Source organism: Ranitomeya imitator, chromosome 5, assembly GCF_032444005.1.
Source record: "Ranitomeya imitator isolate aRanImi1 chromosome 5, aRanImi1.pri, whole genome shotgun sequence".
Taxonomy (NCBI): Eukaryota; Metazoa; Chordata; class Amphibia; order Anura; family Dendrobatidae; genus Ranitomeya; species Ranitomeya imitator.
In genome coordinates this window covers 98,400,912-98,425,362 of record NC_091286.1, presented here as the reverse complement: position 1 = coordinate 98,425,362, position 24,451 = coordinate 98,400,912, and the positions used below count along the sequence as shown (strand labels likewise).

The following is a 24,451-nucleotide window of genomic DNA, read 5'->3' as shown; positions in this document are numbered from 1 at the left end:
AAGAAAGGCACAAGGACAAACTTTGCTGACTGTGACATGTAACTAAACGTTTTCATGTTTTGTAATTCTTGTACATTAAGCGCTTGAGAAAATAAAATAAACCCAAAGCAGAAAACTAGAGGAAAAAAAAGGAGAAAATAAGTAAATTGACAATTCTCTGCAATGTTCTCTTCAGTTTCCAGCTATCGAATACTAGCGATACTTCAGTTTATATTACACAGTTAATTTTTGACAGGAGCTGTGTGGACATGGACAAAGTTTCTACACAATTGTGTTTGCTTTACACTGGACTTTGTATTGTCATGTTTGAGATCAAACAGTATGTCGTGTCCTTATTTTATTAATACAACATTGTATTATATCAGCACGATACTGAATGGCATAAAATGCATGCACTATTGCCCTGTTTCCATGTTCCCTCAAAATAACATACTGTGGTGCTGACACCAGTTTTAGACCTCCTCTTTTACCTGACAGCAAAGGCATACACTTCCCCCTAGTCCATGCACCATACCATGACCTTAACACATGTCTCCAGCTGTCAACAACAATCCTTAACATAATTCCTCACATTCAGACAATAGATATCACGAACGCACTCTGTGTATCAAGCTCCAGCCAGCAACCGATCTCCATAGGCCATCTATACAGGGGCACCAGGACCTCGCGAACAGATCCTCACCCCTTGGCGTCACTCCACCAACTCCCCACCAAACACGTGGCTTATTCTCCTCCCTTTTTGGGATAAGCCCTCTGACTAGGCCGAAGTATTTACATCTTCCCCCCCAAAGCCAACTGTGCATTGGTGGAGGTATTTTCCTCAGGCAGAACCAATCACCTGGGACACCACTCTATGTGCATTGATCTAATGGCCTTTAGAACAAGACCAGCTCCTCACCCTCATCTAGTCGGGAAGGATCAGCAGACCATCTAATGTGTAGCAACCTTTACCAACTTTCTCCTCCAGAACAGAAAACGGTAGAAAGAAGGCTCAGACTGGCGGATTACAACATGCCCAATCTCTTATTCTCAGGGGGAAGAAAAGCTGCCACATCCATGCTTTGTCAAACTGATATTGCATGCACATGTCAGGGAGTCAAGATTTGCAAAAATAGCTGTCAGTCAAGAAGAAGCCAACTTCAGTGAGTAAACTCCTTCACAGTACTTCCAGATAGAAATAAAAGCTTTCTGCCACTGAAAACTCTGAGGGCTGTGTGTTAATGGAAGAGTAATGGCTAAAGAAAAGTATCAGTATGTAGGAAAGGGATATACGGCACTCCTGGTTGAGCGACTCCGGTGCCTAAGAAGGGTTCCAGCCCGTAATCCAATAGTAGCAATAAATGTAGAAGAGATTTATTGGCAATCCACAAATTACTGTTTCACCTTTCTACATCAAAACGGATCACCCTGGTCAGCGCTGTTCTCTGACCGTTCCCATGCAGCATTCACTTCTGATGAAGGTCTAAACAGGCCGAAACGTTAATGTGTGGATTACCAAATAAATATGCTATACGTTCAAACTATCCTGAGTGCCAGGTTTATTGCTACTAAAGAAAAGTATCAGTAAATCCTTAAACATTTACAAACGTGGTGCACATTTTGTCCAAACCCCGAAAAAATTTGGTTTCATGCCTTTACTACACATTTACAATAAAGGGATCCTGTCACCAGGTCTTCCCCACATATATTACGGCCACCATTAAGGCCTCTTTTACAGCATATTAGAATGCTGTAAAAAACAAACAAAAAAACAGGTCCCTAATCCACTCTGCAGATCCCAAAAATAACCTTTCACTATACTCCAAGATTGAGCGGTCTGGTCCAATGGGCGTCTCTGGTCTTGAGCCGGCACCTCCTCTCTTACGATCACAGTCCTCCTTCGCGTGGATGATGTAGGATGCACAGTGTCCCACATCGCGCTCCTGTGCAGGCACACGTCTATCTGCCCTGCAGAGGGTAGAGCAGAGCACTGTAATGTGTGTGCACCATAAACGGTAAAGCAGACGCATGCGCACTACAGTACTTTCCTCTGCAGATAGAAGTGCGCCTGCGCAGGAGCGCCATAGGGGACACTGTGTGGAAGCCGGGAAGGAGGACAGTGATTGTAGGAAGAGAGGAGGCGCCAGATCAAGACCAAAGACGCTCATCGAACCGGGCCGTGCAGTCTGAGTATAAGAAAAGGTGTTTTGGGGAACTGCCGAGTGGAATGGGGACTTTTTTTTTTTCAGCATTCTAGTATGTGGTAAGAAAAAAAGGTCTCAATGGTGGCGATTGTACTTTACATGCGAAAAACCTGGTGACTGGTTTCTTTTAAGGGAAAATGAAAATGCAAATGAAATTCATCCAAATATGTAAAAGTTGCTGTATTGTGACACAAAGCACAAGGCTTATAAGAATCAGCAGCTTCTCATTATTAACACTCCTGTGTCTCTGTGTATCATGACCTCAAATATAGGTACAAGAGCACAGAGAGCACCGCAGAGGGAATTCAGGGCACTCCGCAGAAATGCAATCTGACATTATTGTTAGGGGCAGGGTGACCCGTAATATCTGGTGACCATTTATTTCTAAAGTTAGATTGATGGGAACTTTGAGAATACAAGATACAGATTAGGAAACATTGTACACAATTACACACAAAGGTGAAATGGGGCAAATGACACAAAGGACATGAAGAGGGCACAGATTACATCAGGGAGCCGCACAGGGACGTTGCGAGGTCTGCATTGTGCACAGGACCAGGATCGTTCACCATGGAATTATGGACATTTCCTTTTTAATCCTGCGGAGGTTTTTTTGAGACATCTTTATCTTATAGAACATGTCCAGTCTTAATGGCATTGTGCAGTTTATAGGTCGGGTTCATTTACAACAGAACTGACAGGTTATGTGAACACATTCCATGCACAACAATGGGGACTTTAGCTTTTCTTGGTACAAATCCTAAAGTCTTCATACATATTAGATAAAAGGCACTTGAGCCCACCAATTTTGGCAGGATCGTCAGACTATCGGACAGGTTTGGGCGCCTCCTGATTCTTTCCTGACAGAGGATTCAGGGGAGTAATCATTGGGCAGTTGGCAGTTTTAACCCCAATCCTTTTGTTTTCAATGGAGATAAGCCTCTGCCAAAAAAAGAGTCTGGCAACAACTTTAGCTTTTCTCCCTTATAAAACACTCATTGGCTAAGCACTCATTAGTAAGGGAGATAAGTCGAGAGGGCTGTCTGAACCTTTGTTTGACAGACAAACAGCCATATGGTGCGTGGCGCCGACCCTACACTACCCATTGCTCAAATCCAGGAGAAAGTTATGGGCAAACTTTGAATCAACATCAAATGCTGGAAGAGCTTAATCTTAAGAAGCTTGCACATGGGCAAATACTATATTTTATGGGGATACTCTGGCCATGAAGGACTAACAGACCGAGTGATCCCTCATAAGGTACTTTAAAAGGGGCACCCGAGCCTGATATATACAGTGCCTACAAGTAGTATTCAGCCCCCTACAGATTTAGCAGGTTTACACATTTGGAATTAACTTGGCATTGTGACATTTGGACTGCAGATCAGCCTGGTAGTGTGAAATGCACTGCAGCAAAAAAGAATGTTATTTCTTTGTTTATTTTTTTTTTTTAAATTGTGAAAAGTCTTTTCAGAGGGTCATTTATTATTCAACCCCTCAACCCACCAGAATTCTGTTTGGTTCCCCTAAAGTATTAAGAAGTAGTTCAGGCACAAAGAACAATGAGCTTCACATGTTTGGATTATATCTCTTTTTCCAGCCTTTTCTGACTATTTAAGACCCTCCCCAAACTTGTGAACAGCACTCATACATGGTCAACATGGGAAAGACAAAGGAGCATTCCAAGGCCATCAGAGACAAGATCGTGGAGGATCACAAGGCTGGCAAGGGGTACAAAACCCTTTCCAAGGAGTTGGGCCTACCTGTCTCCACTGTTGGGAGCATCATCCGGAAGTGGAAGGCTTATGGAACTACTGTTAGCCTTCCACGGCCTGGACAGCCTCTGAAAGTTTCCTCCCGTGCCGAGGCCAGGCTTGTCCGAAGAGTCAAGGCTAACCCAAGGACAACAAGGAAGGAGCTCCGGGAAGATCTCATGGCAGTGGGGACATTGGTTTCAGTCAATACCATAAGTAACGTACTCCACCGCAATGGTCTCCGTTCCAGACGAGCCCATAAAGTACCTTTACTTTCAAAGCGTCATGTCAAGGCTCGTCTACAGTTTGCTCATGATCACTTGGAGGACTCTGAGACTGACTGGTTCAAGGTTCTCTGGTCTGATGAGACGAAGATCGAGATCTTTGGTGCCAACCACACACGTGACGTTTGGAGACTGGATGGCACTGCATACGACCCCAAGAATACCATCCCTACAGTCAAGCATGGTGGTGGCAGCATCATGCTGTGGGGCTGTTTCTCAGCCAAGGGGCCTGGCCATCTGGTCCGCATCCATGGGAAGATGGATAGCACTGCCTACCTGGAGATTTTGGCCAAGAACCTCCTCTCCTCCATCAAGGATCTTAAGATGGGTCGTCATTTCATCTTCCAACAAGACAACGACCCAAAGCACACAGCCAAGAAAACCAAGGCCTGGTTCAAGAAGCAAAAAATCAAGGTGTTGCAGTGGCCTAGTCAGTCTCCTGACCTTAACCCAATTGAAAACTTGTGGAAGGAGCTCAAGATTAAAGTCCACATGAGACACCCAAAGAACCTAGATAACTTGGAGAAGATCTGCATGGAGGAGTGGGCCAAGATAACTCCAGAGACCTGTGCCGGCCTGATCAGGTCTTATAAAAGACGATTATTAGCTGTAATTGCAAACAAAGGTTATTCCACAAAATATTAAACCTAGGGGTTGAATAATAATTGACCCACACTTTTATGTTTAAAATTTATAAAAATTTAACTGAGCAACAAAACTTTTTGGTTTGTAAGATTTATGCATCTGTTAACAAATCCTGCTCTTGTTTGAAGTTTGAAGGCTCTAACTTATTTGCATCTTATTAAACCTGCTAAATCTGCAGGGGGTTGAATACTACTTGTAGGCACTGTATCACTCTCATCCTGGTCCCCAGGGGCTTACATAGAAGTCATGGGGCACCATACCAGAAGTACAATGCACTTCACATAGTCCTCCATAGAGTATAATGCATTCCATATTCATCCATATAGTTTAATGTACAGCCCATAGTCATCCATGCAGTATAATGCACAGCCCATTGTCATCCATGTAGTATAATGCACAGCCCATAGTCATCCATGTAGTATAATGCACAGCCCATTGTCATCCATGCAGTATAATGCACAGCCCATAGTCATCCATGTAGTATAATGCACAGCCCATAGTCATCCATGTAGTATAATGCACAGCCCATAGTCATCCATATAGTTTAATGTACAGCCCATAGTCATCCATGTAGTATAATTCACAGCCCATAGTCATCCATGTAGTATAATGCACAGTCCACAGTCATCCATGTAGTATAATGCACAGCCCATAGTCATACATGTAGTATAATGCACAGCCCATAGTCATCCATGTAGTATAATGCACAGTCCATAGTCATAAATGTAGTATAATGCACAGCCCATAGTCATACATGTAGCAAAATGCACAGCCCATAGTCATCCATAAAGTATAATGCAAAATCCATAGACATACATGTAGTAGTATAGCCACTGATGAAGATAAAAAAAATTAAAAATACTCACCTTCCCTCCACTCCTCCACCATGCGGCATCCTCTTGTGAAGCCGGTGTCACGGCCGCCGCTCCCTCTGCCGTCCCTGCTGCCATGCCCGCCGCCTCTTCCTCAGCTCATACTTACCAGCTGTGGCACACTCCTCCTGCAGGCGCGCATCCTCTTCATGATTCACCGTTGCTTCCTGGGTTTCGTCGGGTGCGCGTGCGCTCCGCTCACCTCAGCGCTCCTCTGTGCACGCGCACTTCCCCTTTCTGCTTTACTGGCGCTCCGTACCTCCTTTCTGTGTTTCTGGGAGATCCTGACCCAGAAGTCCTTCAGCACATCTTGTATATAAGGCGATTACTTCCTCTTCTCCCTGCCTGTCTGTAATTTGTGTTACGTTTGACCCAGGTCCTCTTTTGCTTCCGTGCTGTCAGTCCTGTGTCTCTGTTCAGACCAGCCAGCCCGGCTTCTCCGCTGTAGTTAGGTTTCCTTGTCTCTCCTTCCCGTCAAGTTAGTCCTGTGTCTTCTACGATCCCTCTCTGCCTAGTGCCTTGGTTCTTCCCAGTCTCCTCTGCGTCTCCGCTATTCCCAGCTTCCCTCGAGTCTTGCCTGTACCCAGGTCCTTATCAATCCGTACTGTGTCGTTTCTCGCACAGTCTGTCCTACGCTCTGGTACTCAATTTTTTGTATCTCCTACTTCCCGTCCCCGACTCCTAGCTTCTGTGGCAATAGTCTCCCTCGGGCCTGCCCCTAACGCTCCTTGTATAGAGGGTGGTACATCTGGCTAGCTCGCCCTTGGGAGGTTCATTGTCGCAGATCTGCGGGTTCACTCTTGGAGATCAAAAACCTCACAGCCGGAAGCTGACTTCAGTGTGCGACAGAAACGCACGACTTTACTGCCATGCATTCCCAGTCACGCCGTCAGATGCTGGCCTCTGACGGGCCAGCCGCGTGTATTGCTGCACACGGAGGTTTAATGGGGTTTAATACACTTCAGCGGGATGTGTCTGAGGACGCACATCCAGTTTAAGTTTCTGCTGGCCTCGGGGGGAGGAGGGGGGACTGACCGGGGCCATCAGCACTGCAGGGGGCACACATAGGGCTTGCAATATTTATTTTCAAACAATAGGGCTCGCACCCTATCCTACTCTACTATTAGAGATGAATGTGGCTCTCAAGGTAAGAGATTGGGGACACTTGTTGTACAACCAACTCAGGATGAAGGAGAGGTTAAAGGAGTATTCCCATCTCCAGGATCCTATCTCAATATATAGTAGGAATAATAATAATAATAATAATAATAATAATCATAATAATAATAAATTACAATGATCGAATACTTCCAATGAGAAATTTAATATAGATTTGCTGCGTTTTTTTTCTTAATCAAACATTTTTTATTATTAAAATATTTTTTTTTTGTTTAACACAACAGTACAAAACAACAACTCGACCATGAAAGGGACCCAGTTCCTCTTCTATCCCCCCCCCCAAAATGTCACCCTTTCAAACAAGATTTGCTGTGTTTTTTTAGCTCATGTAGGGCTCTGCAGTGGCTTAGGTATTCATGGTTAAGACCACTAAAATCTGTCTAGCCAATTGTCACTATAAGGGTGGTCATAATTATGGATACCTAAGCTCCTTCAATGCTCTTCACATGGGGAAAGCGACATAGTGAATCAGGAGAACTATACAACATTTCTTATTGGAGGAATTCGCTAATATTATTAAATCGCACCTACTAAATATTGGGATAGGCTTTTGAAGATGGGAATAGACCTTCAACATCGGTACTGCTCAAAAAATATGCACAATTATTTCGAGGTACGTCTCAATTCCTAGATGAGCAGCATCCCTAATATATACCTACACAGCCACAAGTATGGCTTGAAGACTACATTTAAAAAATTTGCAGGTCTCTTCCCACTATCCAATTAAAGGGATGAATCCCATTTTTGCAGTTTGTCACATTAATAAGATAATGCTGGAAAAATCATCATAAAACAAAATCTAAAGAACAGTCGCCCTCTTGTGGTGTGCCACTGCGGAGAGGACGGTTTCCTCCGGTCACCACGCACATGTTGTAGAGAGCATTGGGAGACTTTATGAGGCCTCTGCTGACTGGAATGTGTTTACTCAACAAAAGGGAAGTCATCAGAATGACTTCCTACTCCAAATTCTTTTCCCACCCACATCTGATAGTAACACTTACTTTCTAACCGGAGTGTTCTCCTCATCAGCTAAAGAGACCAGAGCAGCAGAAATATGAATGTAATCGTCAGACACATCTGCAAAGAACATAGGAAACACTGATTGTACAATATGCAGCAACACAAAGGTCTTCACATCCCTAGGAGACCTCCTCCCAGGACATGTTTAGGGCAAGTTATTGTAACATTTGGACATATGACAAACATTAAGACCCTTATTAAAACACAAAACCTTTATTAGATGGATTTAAATCAATCACTAAAAAAATAATTACAAAAAATATAAATTAACACACCCACATTTTCTTTGTTTTGCGTTGCCGTTTTCCGAGACCCATAACATTTTTATTTTACCGTTGACTGGGCTGTGTGGGGGCTTGCTTTTTCCTAGGCATGCTGACCTTTTTTAATACAATTTTTGGGGTAGATAGGACATTTTGATCACTTCTTATTGTTTTTTTTTATTATTTAATTTTTGCAGAGTTGCAGCAAGTTTTCCCTGCAATTTTGGCAATTGATTTTCTTTTAAATTTTTTTTTTTTAAAGTCTCTTAGGGAATTTCAACATGTGATCGAACACATGCACAACACACTGCAATATCACAGTATATACAGAAATTCACAATTTCATATCAAGGTCAGCCTCAGGATAGGTTTCAAAAAAGCAAAGTCATGGCAGACACGGGCCTTTTACACGCCCCCGGTTGCCATGGCATCTTAACACCCCATGATCGTGCTCTCTGGACCATGCGCCTTTAATGGCGTTATCTCAAATTGACAGCAGCATGTAAGAGGTTAATAGCAGCAAGCAGAGCGCATCTCCACTCACTGCTATTACGGGCAGATGCTGGCTGTGCAACAAGCTCATCTGCTGGCAATGGTGCGGCTGATGTTGGGAACAGGTTATTTTTTAGACTACAAGACCCACTTTTTTCCTCCAAAAATTTAGAGGAAAGTGGGGGGTGAATCTTATAGTCCAGATGTACCTGCTGTGGCTGAGGGAGCAGCAGCAGGTTGAAAGAGGCAGGAGCAGGCTGCTGCGGCTAACTCCTGTGCCCACTGCTAAAGAGAAATTAATATTCACTGCTCTCCACACCCATGGGAGTGTAAAGCAGTGAATATTAATTTCTCTCTAATAGTGGACACGCTGCTAGCAGCAGCCGCTGGCTTCCTGCAGCGCTTCGCTCTGAGGTGTGCACGCTACTTAAGGGAATGAAAATTAACTTATCTCCATTCCCATGGGGATGGAGAGCAGTGAATATTCATTGATCTTTAATAGCGGGCACAGTAGCACCAGCCGCTGGCTTAATCCCTGGGCCATTTTCCGTTTATGTTTTTTGCTCCCCTTCTTCCCAGAGCCATAACTTTTTTATTTTTCCGTCAAAACTGCAATGCGAGGGCTTGTTTTTTGCGGGACCAATTGGCGACACCATTGGCTTTAACATATCATGTACTGGAAAACGGGAAAAAAAATTCCAAGTGCGGTAAAATTGCATTAAAAAGTGCAATTCCACAGTTTTTTTTGTTTTTTTTACTATGTTCACTAAATGCTAAAACTGCCATTATGATTCTCCATGTCATTACAAGTTCATAGACACCAAAAGATGTCTAGGTTCTTTTTATTTAAGTGGTGATAAAAATCAAAACTTTGGTAACAATAAAAATAAAAATAGTGCCATTTTACCAAGACCTGGCGTGCCCACTTTTCGTGATTTGGGGCTGGGTGAGGGCTTATTTTTTGCATGCCAAGCTGACATTTTTATTGATACCATTTTGGTGTAGATACGATCTTTTGATCGGCCGTTATTGCCTTTTATTGCAATGTAGTGGTGACCAAAAAAAAGTAAATTCTGGCATTTTAACTTTTTTTCTTGTTATGCCGTTTAGCAATTAGGTTAATTATTTTTTTATATTGATATATCAGGTGATTCTGAAAGCAGAAATACCAAATATGTGTATGTTTGATTTTTTTTATTGTTTTATTTTGAATGGGGTGATTTGAACTTTTATATATTTTTTTTAATATCTTAAAACATTTTTTTTTTTTTTTTTTTTACTTTTTGCATGCTTCAATAGTCTTCCATGGGAGACTAGAAGCTGCCCTTGTCTGATCGGCTCAGCTACATACAAGTGATGATTACGTTGCTTGTATATAGCAGAAATGCTCACTTGCTATGAGCGCCGACTACCAGTCGGCGCTCATAGCAATCCGGCTAAGACAACCATAGAGGTCCGCTGGAGACCTCTAGTTGTCATGCCAACCCATCGGTGACCCCCGATCCTGTGACAGGGTCACAGATGGGCGAGATATCCGCCGCACTTCCCAGAAGCGCAAGTTAAATGCAGCTGTCAGACTGACGTTGGCATTTAACGGGTTAACAGCCGCGGGTGGATCGCAATTCCACCCGCAGCTGTTAGAGGCACATGTCAGCTGTTCAAAACAGCCGACATGTGCCGGGAAAGATGTAGGCTCAGCGCCGGAGCCCACATCAAAGGGAGGGAGTCCGACGTGGGTGTATTATTACGTTCAATGTTGGAAAATGGTCAAAGAGAATGAATATTCACTGCTCTCTATGTTAATGGGAGTGGAGAGCAGAGAATATTCTTTCCCTTTAGTAGTGAACACACTTCAGAGCCTAGTGCTGCAGGAAGACAGCAGCTGAAGTTACTGTGTCACCATTAAATATCAATGAATATTCACTGCTCTCCACGCCCAAAGTAACTGCATTGGGAGCAGTGAGTATTCCGGCAGCTGTCCTCTGCTTGTAAGCAGCGCAAGACATCACTGCCATGTGCTGGTTACAAGCATAAATCAGCTGCTGGCATCAGAACAGGACGCTGCAAAGGAGCACAGGGAAGGTAAAACGGATTATGTTTTTTTATGTTTTTCTGATGGGGTTCATGCATACCAGGACAGAGATGAGGGGGCCATGCAAACTAGAATGGGGGGAGGGACCATGTATACCTTGATTGAGGATAGATAGATACATACTCTATCTATAATTAGTCACAAAAAAAAAAAGGAAGCAGCACCCCATTGTCTGTGAATAAAGCGCTATTTTATTTAGCCCATGATGGCGACGATTCGGTTCAGTATAGCGAACTTTTTTCAAGCAGGTTCGCTACACTGAACCAAAACGTCGCCATCATGGGCTAAATAAAATAGCTCTTTATTCACAGACAGTGGGGTGCTGCTTCCTTTTTTGGAGTACTACATGCAAGGTTGGTATATGCCTGTGGAAGCTCTTTTGCACCCAGATTCTTTCCATGCTGAATGTGATGCTGTATGTTTCTATTACATATACATATCTATATATATATATATCTATATATATATATATATATATATATATATCTATATATATATATCTATATATATATATCTCTATCTATCTATCTATCTATCTATCTATCTATCTATCTATATATATATATATCTCTATCTATCTATCTATCTATCTATCTATCTATCTATCTATCTATCTATATATATATATATATATATATATCTATATCTATATCTATATATTTCTCAGGATTGGGATATTCGTACAGAATTGACCACGTTTTTTGCTTCCATCTTTTTTCTATTTTTCATCCTCTAAAACCTAGGTGCGTGTTATAGTCAGAAAAATACGGTAGATTTTATTTCTTTGAAAAGAATAATATCAGCGAGGGCTCTTCCTATATTGCAAACTTGGCCACTGAGCTGCACTTGTATCATTTATCTCAGAAAACGACAGAAGCAAAATCCAACCCGATTTTACAATGAAACCCCACAACAGCCAACAACGAAGCATCTATTGCTGTCAGTACATCCTGATGAACAGCTTTGTGCACATGCATGCTCTTAGGAAAATTAATGTGCACGTGTCGGGAGAGAGCGAGAAAGAGAGAAGTCAAAAAACATGGGAGCAAAATACTTACTTTTATGAGATCGGGTCATTTTGTCAGATTTTGCACAGGAGTCCTTGATCCTAGTGTGATAACTGACAAGAAACGTTTTTTCTTGATCGAAGAATTCATCAATCTCCTACATGTATAAATATGGTCAGATTTGGGTCGGATTAGAGGCCATGGAATATAATTATACTTCTCATACACAAAGACCACTCGGTCTGTTCAATGGCAGCTGCACAATTCCCTCAGTCCCTGCACTCAACCCTATACTGCAGATACAGATTATCGCACAAGTGGGCAGCACGGGGGCTCAGTGGTTAGCACTGTAGCTTTGCAGCACTGGGGTCCTGGGTTCAAACCCAAACTCATCTGCAAGGAGTTTGCATGTTCTCCCCGTATTTGTGGGGGTTTCCTCACGGTGCTCTGGTTTCCTCCCAAACTCCAAAGACATATTGATGGGGAATTTAGATTGTGAGCCCCAATGGGGACAGTGATGATAATGTCAGTAAAGTGCTGTGGAATTAATAGCTCTATATAAGTAGAATAAAATAAGTGGGACATACTCTGTCCATTTACCAGACCATCAAATAAGCATTAACCTCTCCATTTTATTGAACAAAAACATAGCATTAAAAGGGAGCCCAGAACTCTAAACTTTTTTTTTTTTTTTTGTCCAGCATGGAAAGTTATTGAACTTTGCAAATCCTTTTATTTAGGGATTTGTCTTCAATCAAAAAAAAAAAATCATGTAAATGGCTTTCCCTGCTGTTCCCCCGTCTATTTACCTGCCTCCAGCTGCAGTCATATTAGAATATACTCATTTGGAGTACAGACGCTGGCAGTGAAAGGTTCAGCACCTGCGTCCCCCTCTCAGTGTTCTGCTTAGGGGTCGCTCCCATTTGTGATTAAATCAGACTAATGCAACCCGATTAAGAATCGTACCAATTTAATCCTGTGCTTCTGTTCACAATGGCGTTTTTTTTTTCCTGCTCCGATCGGACAGGAAAACAAAACAAAAAAAATTGCATGCCAAATCCAGATCGCACGCACCCATATACGTCTATAGGTGCATGTGCAACATCGCACTGCTCTCAGAAATCACATGAGTGCAGTGCTATTGCTGCCAACGCCGGCAGCAGAGGAGATGGAGAAAACAGGATTTTTGGTTGCTTACCGTAAAATCTGTTTCTTGAAGCCTCCATTGGGGGACACAGGAACCATGGTGTATGCTGCTGCCACTAGGAGGCTGACACTATGCAAATAACAAAGTTAGCTCCTCCTCTGCAGTATACACCCCACCGACTGGCATTAAACTCTTCAGTTAGTGAGAAAGCAGTAGGAGAAAGAACAAGGTTGAAAAACCATAACCACAAACTTGAGAACTGTAAACGTGAGAACAGTCAGAGAACATATAACAAAAACATTGGGAGGGTGCTGTGTCCCCCAATGGAGGCTTCAAGAAACAGATTTTACGGTAAGCAACCAAAAATCCTGTTTTCTTTATCGCCTCTCATTGGGGGACACAGGAACCATGGGACGTCCCAAACCAGTCCCAAGGGCGGGAAAAACAGACTTCCATCAGGTCAGAGGACTCACCACTGCCGCCTGCAGGATCCTTCTGCCTAGGCTGGCGTCCGCCGATGCGTAGGTATGGACCTTGTAAAATTTGGCGAACGTGTGGATGGAAGACCAAGTTGCCGCTTTGCACAGCTGTAGGGCGGAAGCCCTGTGGTGCACCGCCCAGGAGGCGCCGACTGCCCGGGTAGAGTGAGCCTTAATCCCAGGAGGGGGCACTCTGTTCTTGACCCGGTAAGCCTCCAAGATTGCCATTCTGATCCATCGAGCAGTAGTCGCTTTAGAAGCCGGCTGGCCTCTGCGCGTGCCATCAGGAATGACGAAAAAGGAATCCGTCTTCCGGAAAGTGGACGTTCTGTCCAGATAGATCCTCACAGCCCTGACAAGATCCAGCTTGTTCAATGATCGCTCCAGAGGATGAGTCGGAGCTGGACAAAAGGAAGGTAGAACGATGTCCTCGTTGAGGTGGAAGGTGGAAACCACCTTAGGAAGAAAAGAAGGAGGGGGCCGGAAGACCACCTTGTCCTGGTGAATGACCAAAAACGGAGGACGGCAAGACAGGGCCGCCAGCTCGGAAACGCGGCGAATGGACGTGATGGCCACAAGAAAGGCTACCTTCCATGATAAAACTGATAGAGGAATCTCCCTAAGAGGTTCAAAGGGAGAAACCTTCAGAACGTCCAGTACCAGGTTTAGGTCCCATGCCTCCACAGGGGCCCTGTACGGCGGGACGGCGTGGGCTACCCCCTGAAAGAAGGTCTTAACCTGTGGCCGAGAGGCCAAGGTCTTCTGAAAGAGGATGGAAAGCGCAGAGACCTGACCCTTCAGAGAACTAAGAGCCAGGCCCGAATCCAGTCCTGCCTGAAGGAAGGCCAAAAGAGAAGGCAGGGAAAAAACCATAGGCGGAAGGCGGTTGGACTCGCACCACCGGAAGTAGGCCTTCCAGGTGCGGTAGTAGATCCTGGAAGACGAAGGCTTCCGAGCCTGAATCATGGTGTGAATCACCCGGTCCGAAAGGCCAGACGCTCTCAGAACCGCGGTCTCAACAGCCACGCCGTTAAACTGAGCGACCGAGAATTCGGGTGGCAGATCGGACCCTGGGACAGCAGATCGGGCCTGTCTGGAAGGCGCCAGGGAGCGTCCGCGAGAAGGTTGACGAGCTCCGCGAACCAAGCTCTCCTGGGCCAATCCGGGGCGATCAGGATGACCGGCACCCCTTCCGCTTTGATCTTCTTCAACAGTTTGGGAAGTAATGGAAGGGGTGGGAACAGGTAGGGCAGCTCGAACTGTGACCAAGGAATGGCCAGAGCATCGACGCCCACTGCGAGAGGATCGCGGGACCTGGAGACGAACTGCGGAACCTTCCTGTTGACTCGGGACGCCGTGAGATCCACATCCGGAGTTCCCCATCGAAGACAAATCTGATGGAAGACCTCCGGATGTAAGGACCATTCCCCTGCCGCGAGGCCCTCGCGGCTGAGGAAGTCGGCGGCCCAGTTTTCCACGCCGGGGATATGCACCGCGGATATCACCGGAACCGTTGCCTCTGCCCAAAGGAGGATCTTGGATACCTCGGCAAGGGCCATGGAGCTCCGAGTCCCCCCCTGATGGTTGACATATGCCACAGCCGTGGCGTTGTCCGTCTGGATCCGGACTGGAAGGCCCCTGAGAATCCTTTCCCAGTGGCGGAGGGACAGGAAGATGGCCCGAATTTCGAGGACGTTGATCGGCAGAGATGACTCCTGCAGCGACCAGCGGCCCTGGACCGTCAGGTGGCGAAAAACCGCACCCCAGCCGAGCAGGCTGGCGTCAGTTGTCACCACCTGCCAGTGAACTGGAAGGAAGGACCTGCCCTGGGAGATGAGAGGTGACGTCAGCCACCAGTTGAGAGACCGCCTGACCCGAAAGGAGAGTTTGATCGGTCGATCCAGGGAGAAGACCGACCTGTCCCACTGAGACAGAATGGCTTGCTGAAGGGGTCGCGAATGGAATTGGGCGAAGGGAATCGCTTCCAATGTAGCTACCATCCTCCCTAGAACCTTCATGGCCGAACGGAGGGAGTGAGGTCGAGGACCCTGGAGCAAGCGTATGTCCCGACAGAGAGTGGATCTCTTGTCTGTGGGAAGGAAGACTCTGCTCTGACGAGTATCGAAAAGCATGCCCAGAAAGATGATGCGCTGAGAAGGAATAAGGCAGGACTTCTTCCGGTTTACCACCCACCCGAAACGGGCTAAGGTGTCGAGAACAATGGACAGGCTTTCGTGGGCCTGAGCGAAGGACGGAGCCTTGATGAGGATGTCGTCGAGATATGGAAATAGGACCAGGCCTCTGACTCTCAAGATGGCCATCAGCGCCGCCATGATTTTCGTGAACACTCTTGGCGCGGTTGCGAGACCGAACGGCAGGGCGACGAACTGAAAATGATCTCGTTGCACTGCAAAGCGCAGGAAACGGTGATGTCCGGGAAATATCGGGACATGGAGGTAGGCGTCCTGGATATCTATTGAGCATAGAAACTCCTGAGCCTCCATGGAAGCAATTACTGAACGAAGGGATTCCATCCTGAAGTGTCTCAGGCGTACTCTCCTGTTCAGCAATTTGAGGTCCAGAATGGGGCGAACTTTGCCGTCTTTTTTCGGTACCACAAAAAGATTCGAGTAGAAACCCGTGAAGCGTTCCTTTTCTGGGACAGGAACGATTACCCCGGATTTGAGCAGAGAAGCGATGGCTGAGAAGAAGCCCGGAACTAGAGCGGGGTCTCTTGGAGGACGGGATTGGAAGAAACGATCCCGAGGTCGGGAAGCGAACTCTATTTTGTATCCCGAGGATACAACTTCCCTGACCCATGCGTCCTCTACTGCGGAAATCCAGACGTCCCTGAAAAGGAGAAGACGGCCGCCCAATCTGGGAGTTGGGCTGGAGTGTTGCCGAGAGTCATGCCGAGGTGGATCTTCCAGTCCTGGGCCTGGAGGATCTACCCTGGGAGAAACGAGGACGCCAGGACGGAGTGGGCCTAAAGGACACCGCCTTCTTCTCTTGACGTGCCCGTGGCCTCTGTTGCTGCTGGGAAAAGGAGTTTGACGCAGCGAAGCGACAAAAAGGCCGAAAAGGACGAAACTGTCGTCTAGGAGGAGGGCGACGAGGCTTAGCCTGGGGGAGAAGAGAACTTGTACCCCCGGTGGCGTCCTTAATTATTTGGTCCAGCTGGGAACCAAAGAGGCGAGAGCCCTGGAAGGGCAGACTAGTGAGGGACTTTTTGGAGGACAAGTCCGCCTGCCAGGCCTTGAGCCAAACGGTCCGGCGGATGGCAACGGCATTGCTGGAAGCTTGAGCCGCACAAGACGCGGCATCCAGAGAGGCGGAAACCAGATATTCACCAGCATGGGAAATCTGGTTGGCAAGTTCCACTAATTGCGCGGGAGGCGCCCCATCCAGGATACCCCGCCGAAGATCCTTGGCCCATTTTGAGATGGATTTTGAAGCCCAAGTGGACGCAAAAGCTGGACATAGAGCCGCTGAAGCCGCTTCAAAAGCAGATTTCGCGAAGGATTCTATAACTCTATCGTTAGAATCCTTCAGAGATGCTCCGCCGGACAGAGGAAGCACCGTGTTGGTGGACAGCCTGGAAACAGGGGGGTCCACCGAGGGAGATGCCGTCCAATTGGCGGCAAGTTCTGGAGGAAAAGGATATAACACACCCAGGCGTTTTCCCCTCTGAAAACGCCTAGTGGGGTTCTCTCTCTCTCTGGACACGATTTCCTCGAATTCAGGATGAGGAGCAAAAAATTTTGAAGGTGGTTTGGCCCGTCTGAACGAAACCGCCTGATCTGCGGGTTCCGTAGAGGGATCCTTGATGCCACATGTTTGGTTTATTGCCCCAATGAGGTTCTGGACTGTCTCACTCATGGTGGCGATTTGGTTAGGATCCAGCTCCGAAGTATCCTCCGAAGGCGCATCAGATAATGCCTCGCCTGACTCAGGGGAGGAGGATCGGTGGGACACCAACCGCGGGGGAGGGCCGAGCGGCGAGATGGAGCGCGAAGAGGACTCAGACCGACGTTCCTGTCTGGACCTTTTGTGGCTAGTCAAGGAGGGCTCGGGCGGCGGTTCCTGCGACCCGCTGGCCACTGCAGGGGTCTGCAGGGGTAACCGATCCAGCGCGGACACTAGGGTTTGAGATACCCGTGTTAAATCGGCCACCGATTGTGACAGAGAGGCGGCCCAGCCTGGGATGGGGGTATCACTCTCGGGCGGAACAGCCGGGGGATCCTGGGCGGTGGGAACAATCGGGTTGCTGCAGGACTGACACAGCGGGGAGGACTGACCTGAGGGAAGTTTGCTGTTACAGGACGAACATGCAAAGTACGTGACTAAGGCAGAAGATGAAGAGGTAGGGGGACGAGAGCGGCCCCCTTTAGAGGTAGACATTTTTAGGGACCCTGAAGATGCCAGTGGGTTAGGGGACAGTGGGCAGAGGGGGGGATGTCCCACTTGTCCTCGGTGGAGAACTTCCCTGAGGTGCTGATTCTGCGATGCTGAGCCACAGAAGATGCGAGTGAAGGAGCGTGGCGCGCTGCGTGAGGCACTGCGAGGGCGGCTGCTGCTGTGAGAAGCGGTGCACACCGGCCGAGGGACCCACGAGGAAGGGGGTGGAGCCAGACGCAGAGGCGCCGGTGGGCAGGGCGCAGTATGTCGGGCGGGAAAAAAGCCCGCCCGCAGAACCGGAAGTGAGGAGCCGAGAAACCGGAAGTAGGCCCCTGCCAAAGCCGGGACCTAAATTAGAGACCGGCGCCGCCGGAGAAGGGAACCGCGGCGCCGGAGCAGTGCGCCGCAGGGACTGAGAAGAGCGGCAGCCTGCCAAGGCTGTCCGGGAAAAACGGAACTGGCGGGGTCGCGGCGCCAGAAGTAGGCCCCGGCAGAAGCCGGGACCTAAATTAGAGGCCGGCACCGCCGGAAATTCGCGGAGAAACGCGGCGCTGGAGCACCGCCGGAAAATCGCGGCGCCGGAGCGCCGCCGGAGAATCGCGGAGCCGGAGCGCCGCCGGAGAATCGCGGCGTCGGAGCGCCGCAGAAAGTAAGTGGCACGGCATCCTGCCAAGGACGCCGTGCAGACACAGGACGCATTGTGGCCCCCGAGCAGAGAGACCGCAGGGGGAAGCGGCGCGGCAGCCTGCTAGGCTGTGACTCTGTAAGGGGCTGTGCGGCTGCAGGGAGAGAACTGCGGCCGCTAAGGAAGAAGAGCTTATGGCTGTCCCTGGGATCCCTCTAAAATAAACGCCATGAGGGAGGACAGGGGAACATCTGGAGAAAAGATCCCGGGGGAATGGAGGGGAAATACTCACCTAAACATCCCACGCCGTTACTAACCTGAGGGGAATGAGACGTCCACGGGCGCGGCAGCCTGCTAAGCTGTGATGGACGTCCTCGTCTCCTCCAACCGACAGGCTCTGGTAGGCGAGTGGGTGAGGGACGGAGCCAGGACCGGACTTCTGAGCACGCTTCTGTGCTAGGATCTTGGTCCTGGAGAGGGATCTATGAGGATACGGGGTGGCAGTACACGCCGTACTCATAGTCCGCATTGTGGGAATACAGGTGTGACTGCTCACCCTGTATCCCTCCGGAAAAAACCTGAAAAAAAAAAAACGACGCACATTGAGGTAGATAAGGGTCTAATGAAAGACCCTTGTCCACCTCCTACTGACACTAAGCTAAACTGAAGAGTTTAATGCCAGTCGGTGGGGTGTACACTGCAGAGGAGGAGCTAATTTTGTTATTTGCATAGTGTCAGCCTCCTAGTGGCAGCAGCATACACCATGGTTCCTGTGTCCCCCAATGAGAGGCGATAAAGAAATTAATTTCTCTGTCTCCTCCGCATCTGTGCTCTGACATGAGATGATCGGAGCACAGAGCACTGACACTCGATCCCGCTGGCAGCAGAACAGGAGGCAAGGATCATTAGTATCTCAAATGAGATGCGATTAGTTTGTGTGACTCTGGCCTTATCAGGACAAGCCCCTACAGCAGCCTAGACAAACCCTCATTGCCCCATGTGCAGGAGAATGAAATGAAAGGACTGGATTTACTTCCAGAAACAGTCTCCCCATTGATACCTAATTTATGTTGTGTGTGTCTATATTTATCCATCTATCTATCCACACACACGCTTGCGTGTATTAAAGAGAACCTGTCACCCCCAAAATGGAAGATGTACCCCCCCCCCCCCCCCGATGTATCCTGAAAGATGAGAAAAAGAGGTTAGATTATACTCACCCAGGGGCGGTCCAATCCGATGGGCGTCGCGGTCCGGTCCGGGGCCTCCCATCTTCATAGGATGACGTCTTCTTCTTGTCTTCACGCTGCGGCTCAGGCGTATTTTGTCTGCAGAGCAAAGTACTGCAGTGCACAGGCACCGGGCCTCTCTGACCTTTCCCGGTACCTGTGCGTGCACTGCAGTACTTTGCTCTGCAGACAAAGTACGCCTGGGCCGGAGCGTGAAGACAAGAAGAAGACGTCATCCTATGAAGATGGGAGGCCCCGGACAGGACCGCGACGCCCATCGGATTGGACCGCCCCTGGGTGAGTATAATCTAACCTCTTTTTCTCATCTTTCAGGATACATCGGGGGCTTATCTACAGCATTACAGAATGCATTACAGAATGCTGTAGATAAGCCCCTGATGAGGGTGGGCTTAGCTCATCTTCCATTTTGGGGGTGACAAGTTCCCTTTAAACAACCACCCTCCCCCCTCCTTGGACGTTTTTGTGTTCTGGTGCCTCACAACCTGGAATGTCAGTTTTCTTTTTATTGTGAAGCAAACAAAAAATAGGACAAAATAAACGATAACATCAGTGTGCATAACTGTTCACCTCACTAAAGTCAGTATCAATAGAAATAAGGGTGGTTCTCACCGTCCCTTTATTTAAGTTGCACAAAATAACGGAGGCAGGAGAGTCCCGTGTGGAGCTTGCCGGATGACGGCGGTTTTGCGCTGTATGCGCTTCTACGGGTCCTAAAGAGGAGGGGAAATTACGAGGCTCCTATACAGGTGTCGGTACAGAGCCTCCCCATTCCTGACATCACTTCAATAGAAAAGAAACAAAGAACCTCCTGCTTACCAAATAGACAAACAACATTAAGGTACAGATAAAACTTTTTTGGTAGAGATTTTTGTAAGTGTGAATTAGCAGAATAATGTCGCACCCTGCAGATCCACCTGGCTTCTCTTCTGGGCAATATCCTATGGAGATCTCCTCCTTCGGAGGGTAACTTTGCTTTTTCCCAAAAGCAAACAAAAAGGGCTTGAATAGTTTTGCCCATGTAGAAAAATCTGCAAGGGCAAAATAAAACATAAACCGTGTAGCATATGCGACAGGAGATAAAATCGCAAACCTGTGCTGCCTCTCTGATTAATGCCCTCCTTGCTCGAGATGAGAGTTTTGGTGGGCGGCCCACTCTTGGCAGGTTTGTTGTGTTACCATGTTCTCGCCACTTGATGATAATGGATTTGATGGTGCGCAGAGAGATAATCAGAAATGATATTACATATGTATATCACTGGGTTGGGAAACTGTTAGGAACCACTTACATGATTTTTTTTTTTTTTTCCAGAAAATAAGACACATATACCAATAAAGTGAAATACACAAATTTTCATAAGTTTCCATGCTGGACAAAATTATTAAAAAGGAAATTTTATTTACTCTTTAAGCGCTTTAGGCTGAGCTGTAATGTCACACACAACCTGTGAACGTGGCAAACACCTTTAAACATTTAGGACATATCCTCTGGAATGAAACCCCAACATATCGGAAAATTATTGCATGTGTTGTTGTGGGTATGTCCAGGACTTTGGAATAGATGGGCTATGCAAATGAAAGAAGCACTCCCAAAAATTAGATTATTAGCTAGACCTGTGTATATGTGCATCTAATCTAGCACAAATCCGGCAATATACTCACCAATCGCCGTCTGCTTCGGGTTGTGGGGCCACACTAGTTCTCTTCGGAGTCACATGACTTCTATTCTGACTTGCCGTCTCGCACCAGCGGTCCGTGCGCGAGATAGAAGTCGCTTTTTCAATGTAAGCCTATGGAGCTTCATTCTGACTCTCCATAAATCTGTACTGTAAAGGCAAGGTCTGGCTCATCATGTGTGTTATTTTGTTTAAAGGGAACCTGTCACCCCCTCCCCAGGGCCTATTAAGGTAAAAGAGAGACCTTCGGCAGCACTAAGGCTGCATTCTGTGAAGGTGGCTGTTCTGTTTTTTTATCCCTATTACCGCAGAAATAATGGACTTTATAAATTTGGCGCCATACCTGTATTGAGTCCGGGGGGTACGTTTTCTCCCCCTGACTCAAGAGCCTCGCATCCGTCCATCATCCCCCTTTGACCACCGGGTCCCGCCTCCTCTGTGTCTCCTAACGTCAAAGGCGCAGTGCAATCATTTTTCGGGCATGCGTCGTACGCGCTGCCCTGGAACTGTCCCCATCTCCCTCCTGCGTGGCTGGTAATCACAGCCCCGAAGTGTGAATAAATCATAACACACTGCGGGGCGGGATCTGGGGCCTCCGCTACACGCAGGCGCGATCTCCATACATCAGTTGATTAAGTTCGAGGGCAGCGCGTACGGCGCATGCCCGAAAAATGAGAGCACAGCGCACGGGCCGGTGACATGAGGAGACACAGAGGAGGTGGGGCCTGGTGGTCAAAAGGGGGATGATGGACGGATGTAAAGCGCTTGAGTCAGGGGGAGAAAACGTACCCCATGGACTACAGGTATGGCGCCAAAGTAATAAAAGTCATAATGTCTGCGGTAATAGGGATAAAAAAAACATAAGAACCACCTTCACAGAATGCAGCCTTAGTGCTTCTGAAGGTGGCTCTTTTACCTTAATAGGCCCTTGGGGGGTGACAGGTTCCCTTTAAGTCACTTTCATTTTTTGTCTTCTGATATTAGCTGATGTTTTTAGCGGAAATTCTTCAAAATGGCAGATCTGATTCATGAACTTAGCGCAAAATCAAAAATTGTCTTTTTTTCTGCCTTGAACTATTTAGTCTCATGTTTCACAAAATGGTGCAAAAATTGTGGCAAAATAATGTCACGCTTAAAAGTACACCAGGTGGGGACTGGAGTGGAGGTGCGTCAAATTTTGCGACGGTGAAAAAGTCTCAATCTATGAATCAGGCGAGAACATCTGGAATCGCTAAATTTCTCCCACAAAGTGGAAAACAAGAATAAAGAGGAGAGCCCATACGAAATGGTCTTAAAAAAGGCGCAAACAGAACAGTGAGTGGGGTACAAACAATAAAAAGGTGCAACGCATACTAGAAAAAAAAAAAAAGGCGCAAATGCAACAATGGAGCCATGGAGTCCAGGGTGATCCGGCAAGTCAGAATACAAGTCACATAATCCAGATGAGGCCCAAAGTTTGCACTACAAACTGGGAAGACGGCAATCAGTGAGTATATTAACGCAGACACTAGACTAACATTTAGGCTATGTGCACACGTTGCGGATTAGGCTTAGGAATTTCTGGTGCGGATTCTGCCTCTCCCAGCAGAAAACGCACCTGCGGGTTTGTCGCGTTTTTTGTGCGGTTTCGCAGCATTTTTGTGCTTTTTTGCTGCGGTTTTCTTGCGGATTTGCTGCGTTTTTTTACCCCTGAGGTTTTCTATAATGGAATGGGTACAAAAACGCTGCAGATTCACAAAAAAGAAGTGACATGCTACTTCTTTTAAATGGCAGCGTTTCCACAGCGGATTTTCTGCAAAGTGTGCACAGCATTTTTATTTTTTTCATTGATTTACATTGTACTGTAAATCAAGTGCGGATCTGCAGCGTTCTGCATCTCAAAACGCTGCAGATCCGCAGAGAATCCGCAACGTGTGCACATAGCCTCACACAGGTTTCGCTAATAAAAATTTTTTGGAGTGGTTTATGAAGTGTATAGGAACGGAGTTGTACTACTCAAGAATGACCACTATACGGCGCTGTGATGGTCTGGCGCTGTTCACCAGTTATCAGTGCAGTGGTCAGAAGTAAATGATTGGTGAGACATAGAGCGTGTAAGACAATTTATTCAGGCAAAATTGCAGAGATAGGTCTGAGGCCGATCCAGGTGTCAAATGAAACTTGGTAATTAAAGACAACGGAGGGTAAACTATGGAACGGAAACAAAATATATTAGCAAGTTGTATAACTTTCTAATATAAAAACGCCGCAGCTCATCTCACCTTTACGCCATAAAGTAGAACTTCATCGGCACTTTTCACCATGCTCCGGAAAAAGCCACCAAATATTTCTTTTGTATTCTTTCGTCTTACACTTAACTAAAATAAGGAGAAACGCAATCAATTCTTATGAATTCGGCTTAAATGATTAATATACATGTTGGGTGACTTAACTCATCGTAACATAATGGTAATATAAAAAAAGCATAAAACAAGTATTAAACATTTCTGACTAACAGGAGAATACAATGTGTGGAGACGCTCGACCTAAAAAAAGAAAATTGTGCTTTACGAAAGGATTTACCATGTAATAAAATGTGCAACTACATGGAAAAGTCAGAGAATAAAACTGCTGCCTCAGCATTCGAGCTTTAATTTCTATGCGGGAAGGAAGATGGCTTACATCTTGGTTGTATTCCAGGAAAATATGGAAGTTGTGGTCTTTGTTCAAGATTGGGTGAGAAGCAATTCTCTGAAGGAAGATTTCATGCACGGACACCGTCTTCTTAAACACTGCCAGATATTCCCTGCCAGGGCGAGAAAAGCAGAGATGGAGAATGCAGAGCGGCACATCTGGTACACACTACAGCCGTCAGGGTACATCCACACGTTGTGGATTTGAAGCAGAATTTCTGCTTTATATTCGTAGTGTTTCTGCATCAAAATGTAAATTGTGTTGACAATTTCACCTTGTGCATCGCAACAATGAAGCCCACAAAGAATTCCGCATAAAAAAATTGCACACACTGCCGATTTTGAAAATGAAAAGCAGGCCAAATTATAGGTGGAAAACTCCTACAAATTTGGAGAGATTTTTAAATCACATTAAC

General features: G+C 46.7%; 1 protein-coding gene across 1 annotated transcript in view; it reads right to left on the bottom strand.

Annotated features, from left to right (window-relative positions):
* The window catches only part of SNX5 (sorting nexin 5), an 84,886-nt gene that overhangs the window by 10,192 nt on the left and 50,243 nt on the right, over nt 1–24,451 (bottom strand). Inside the window, exons 5-8 of the mRNA XM_069768959.1 lie at nt 24,025–24,148; nt 23,625–23,720; nt 11,843–11,948; nt 7,919–7,994 (exon numbers count right to left, since the gene is read on the bottom strand). Of these exons, the coding sequence (XP_069625060.1) occupies nt 7,919–7,994; nt 11,843–11,948; nt 23,625–23,720; nt 24,025–24,148 (402 nt within the window). The remainder of the gene's footprint in view (nt 1–7,918; nt 7,995–11,842; nt 11,949–23,624; nt 23,721–24,024; nt 24,149–24,451) is intronic.